This window comes from Centruroides sculpturatus, unplaced genomic scaffold (assembly GCF_000671375.1).
Source record: "Centruroides sculpturatus isolate CEXI.00-Female unplaced genomic scaffold, Cexi_2.0 scaffold111, whole genome shotgun sequence".
In the NCBI taxonomy this organism is placed as follows: domain Eukaryota; kingdom Metazoa; phylum Arthropoda; class Arachnida; order Scorpiones; family Buthidae; genus Centruroides; species Centruroides sculpturatus.
Window position 1 is genome coordinate 788,173 of NW_019384655.1, and position 4,629 is coordinate 792,801.

At 29.5% G+C, this 4,629-nt stretch overlaps 1 protein-coding gene across 1 annotated transcript in view; it reads left to right on the plus strand.

Moving 5' to 3' along the window:
* Positions 1 to 175: 175 nt before the first annotated feature.
* LOC111626413 (pre-rRNA processing protein FTSJ3-like) overlaps positions 176 to 4,629 on the plus strand; it is a 36,514-nt gene continuing 32,060 nt past the window's right edge. Inside the window, exons 1-2 of the mRNA XM_023369779.1 lie at positions 176 to 321; positions 3,802 to 3,954. Coding sequence (XP_023225547.1) covers positions 255 to 321; positions 3,802 to 3,954 — 220 coding nt within the window. The 5' untranslated portion in view covers positions 176 to 254. The remainder of the gene's footprint in view (positions 322 to 3,801; positions 3,955 to 4,629) is intronic.

Here is a 4,629-nt window from a genome sequence, read left to right on the forward strand (position 1 = left end):
TAAAGATTTAAAATATATTCATTAAAAGTAATTACTTTTGAAAATAACAAATTTTATTTTAAACTTTATTATTATTACTATTTTAAATTAATTAATAATTTTGCTGTTGTTTAAATTAATTATAATTTAATAAATTTAATAAAGGTAGTAAATATTTTTGTTTTCATTATTAAAACGTATTGGAAAGTTTGGTGGCGCTTTTACTTGATATTTCTTTTGCGTGTGTTGCACGTGTACGTTAATAAATAAGAAACATGGGTAAAAAGTTTAAAACTGGAAAGCAAAGAAGAGATAAATTTTATTTTCTTGCCAAAGAAACAGGTAAGTAATATTAATACAATTATTTTACGTTGTTAACTGTTTTAATGAAGATGAAAGTGATTGATTTATTCATACAGTATGTCCAATGGCAAGACGAAAGTTGTCACGTGTCTTTCTTTGATACTTTAAATTGAATAATTTGAATTTAAGGATTGGAAATGTTCATAATTTTATTTCAGTTCTAAACATCACAATTTAGCCTGAAATTCGGTTATTTTCAGTTATTTGATTTCATCCAAGAAACTTGTATTAAAATGCCCCCTTTGAAAAATGTTTAATTTACAATATAAAGAAATACAATATCTATTTTCTGTTCTAAGTTTATGAATATACAGTAGAGCATGGATTATCCGACTCAATTGGGGACTGGGGTAGGTCGGATAACCGAAAAGTATGAAAAAATACATTATTAGTAGACTAATATACTGTAGTATATTAGTATATCGCTATTAACCTACTTCGCGTTGAATTTTCATCGATGTTAAGCCTAACAAAATTTTTTAAAAATAATAATCGTCGCTATTGTATCGTTAAAAATTATTTTAAAATTTATTTTATTGCTCACAAAACAAACAACCACTAAGAATTAGAAAATTAAGCCTCGTTTAAATACTGGCCTCCTGTTCATGGTCGAGTCAGTGTTGCCAGCTAAAACACGCAACAATTTAACAAAAATAATATTAAAGTAGCCAAGACATAGCCAAATATTGTAGCGCCACATCACTAGCAGGCATTTGAATTTGCCGACTAGAACCTGGTCGGTTAACCGATGTGATGGTTGATTGGAAGTGGGATAATCAATGCTCTACTGTATTAAATTTATTAAAATGAATCATTCTCTGAAAAAAATAAGAAGCAAAATTGAAATACATCATTTACATTAGTGATTCTCAATCTGTTTTAACACTAGCGTTACCACCTGCCGGTTTTCACCCAGACAGTCCTGGAATTGACTCACTGTCCAGGTGAACTATTAATTTTGTCCGGGAGTTTCGTAGAAATTACGATGAAACAAAGTTCTTGCAAATATTTTTACAAATTTACACTATTTTAACAGCGGAAGAACTCGCACTCACTGAAACTCATCTGCGATTCTGCATGTTGGTCTGTTTACATGTGGCATGCAACTCATCATTTATTTTTCTGCATATACAATCATACACATCTACGGGCTAATCTAGCACGTTATTCTTCGCATTGTAAAATGACATTGTGCATGCGTCAGGAACTTCTGTTTGAACAAACCTCACCTGCCATCCGGGTCAGCAATTTTGAAAAGGTGGCAACACTACACACAACCCTAAAAAGCAACCTATAAAACCTATTGAAAATCTCACCTGTCAATATTTCACTCATTGGCACCATAACCTAAAAACTATATATATATAATTTATACATATAGGCCTATATATAGATTTAATAATAATAAAATAGAATAGAATGAAATATCAGCAATTAGTCATTTAATAATCTTACAGATTGAAGTAGCAGTGGGTTTTCACCATTATGTATTTTTGTCTTGAGGAACCCCTACATATCTTGTATATATACAAGGTGATTTTTAATTCTTGCAAAACTTTAAACTTTAATAACTTTTTACCTGAATGAGATAGAACTAAAATTCAAAATGTAGTATATACTACAATGTTTACAATTTTAATGTCAAAGATTGATTAATGTTAACAGTCATTTTTAAAATGGTGGCACTCACTTTAGAACAACATGTTTATTGTAAAAAAATTATCATCAAAATTCTAATTCTTTAATTAGTGTGCTATCAGTATTAGCAGATTTATTGGACCATTCTTCTTCAAAGTTACAGTTGAGTCCTGTACAACACACAAATAAAACAAGCAACACCCTCGAATTTTGTCACTCAGAGGTATGTTTTTTTCAACTTATAGGCAAAGGTTTAAACTTTCATAAATCGTGTGATAATGCAGGTTTCGATAATGTGATTTCCTATAATGCATAATGAATCCCCACATTGCACGGGATTCTACTGTACTTCTGCTCCTTATGTTAAATTATTGGAAAAGAAGTTTTATCCCAAAATGCTTGTTGGTCATAAACATTGTCCTGCTTGGTTTATGCAAGATGGTGAAGCCCCATCACACAAAGCAAGTCTACAAAAGCCTTTACAGCATGTTTGAGAAGCATGTAATCAGATTAGATTATGAAAAATATACTGATGGTGGTGTGGAGTGGCTGCCTTATAGCCCTGACTTAAATCCATGCAATTTCTTTTTATGGGGCTATCGTAAAGACAGAATATATCACAATGTTCTTACAACTATTCAAGTGTTGATAGACACAATAAAAAAAAAAAGAAATAATGGTGATTCCAAGAAATTATCATTATTGAATGTTTCAAAAATTGATTAAAAGCTATTTTTGCTAGCAAAGTAGTCATTTTGGAAACTTAATTCATTAAATGGCAATAAATTTTGTATAATATGCTTTTTGAATTTCATTTTTATCTCATATAGTCGAAAAGTTATTAAAGTTTTGCATGAATTAAAAACCTTTTAAATCAAGTTTTACAAGATTTTTTTTATTTAAACAAGTTGTATATGAAGTCTTTCAGACTTTAAGGTTAGCAACTTGGATCACATGCGGGCCCATCACAACCTAACCAATATGGGTAACTTTTCAAATATTAATAGTAGACAAATATTAATTAGTAGTCGTTGAATATCCTGTGATCCAGGAAAGGTCAATGACTACTTTGATCGAATTACTTCGAACCCCTTCCATAATGGTCCCTTCTTTCTATTGGACCAGGTATGGTGGCATTCAAATAGGAAAATTACATAATTCAATGTTACCAGCGAGCACAAAATATGATTTAAGCTGTTTTCAAGGGTGCCAAGTTTAAATATTTGGTCCATTTTTTACAAAATTTGATTTGTTGGCAGATTACTGTTTTATATTTGGCTGTGAATAATACAGTTTCTTAGAGTTAACATTTGAAAATATTATATCTGAAAAATTTAGCATATGTTTTCAATTCCTGTCTACTTGACCAATGAAACTGTACCATTTCGTACCATCTAAGTATCATGATAAACATGAAAATGGTAGGCTGAAATAACCAAACTCTTTATATGGTTTTCATTTTAATGTTCATTATCTTATAGTATTTGATTTATATAACAACAAATGTTATCTTGCATAAGGGTTTATCATATCGAGTGACCAATCTAACATATTTAAAAAATTTTTCTCCTTTGCTGTACACAATTTAAAGAATTTTTTAACTGTGTGACATTAGGCACTTGGTGTTTTTAACCCTTACATAAGATAGCATTCATAGTTATATAAATCAAGTACTATAATATAATATAATAGAAGGGTTAGAAGTATGAAAGAATATTATAATCTTAATATTTGCTGCTGTTATTTTTTGCCTGAGCAATGCTGGACTCATCTACTAGTGTTCAATAATGCAAAACCAAAATATAATTTTTTCTACTTTAGGTTTTAGATCAAGATCTGCTTTCAAGTTGATTCAGTTAAATAGAAAATTTGAATTCTTACAAAAGTCTAGAATTCTAATTGATCTTTGTGCTGCTCCTGGGGGATGGCTACAAGTTTCACAGAAATATATGCCTGTTTCAAGTCTTATAATAGGTAAATAATAATTTTTTTGTATTTATTTTAATTGAATTTTGTAAATATTATAAAAGATTTTTAAAATAAAATAACTTACTGGAATTTAATTAAAATAATCAAACCACCTTACTATTTCCAGCAACGTATTTAATAAATTTAAAAACGTTTTCGACTATATTTAATAGTCTTCATCAGTTAAGAACTTTAAAACGGAAAACGAACGTAAAATAGAATGTAAGCTATACAACGGTTTAAAAATTAAAATTAATTACGTAAAACATAAATAAAATAAAATATTAAGAAATTAATCGTGGTAACGAATGAAATTAAATTAAAATAATTAAAAAATAAAAATTAATCGTCATGGTAAAAAGATTTCCATGCGCAGGATAGACTTTCTGCGTCTCTATGGTTGATGCATCCTTTGTTGATATGCGCCTTGTAAATTTCAAGTTTTTCAATATGTTTAAGGACTTGTTTGTTGGTGGCTGTCCTAATTATAGATGCTTTGTCCCAATGTACATTAATATCTTGATGTTTAGCAAAGGCTGCAAGGACGGTGCTGTCCACGTTTTTAGTAATAGAATATTTATGTTCTTTAATCCTCTGTTTTAAAAGTCTCATGGTGGCACCAACGTAAACTAGCTCTGAATTAAAACGGCGATCACTTAATGGAATAGAATAAACTCCTGT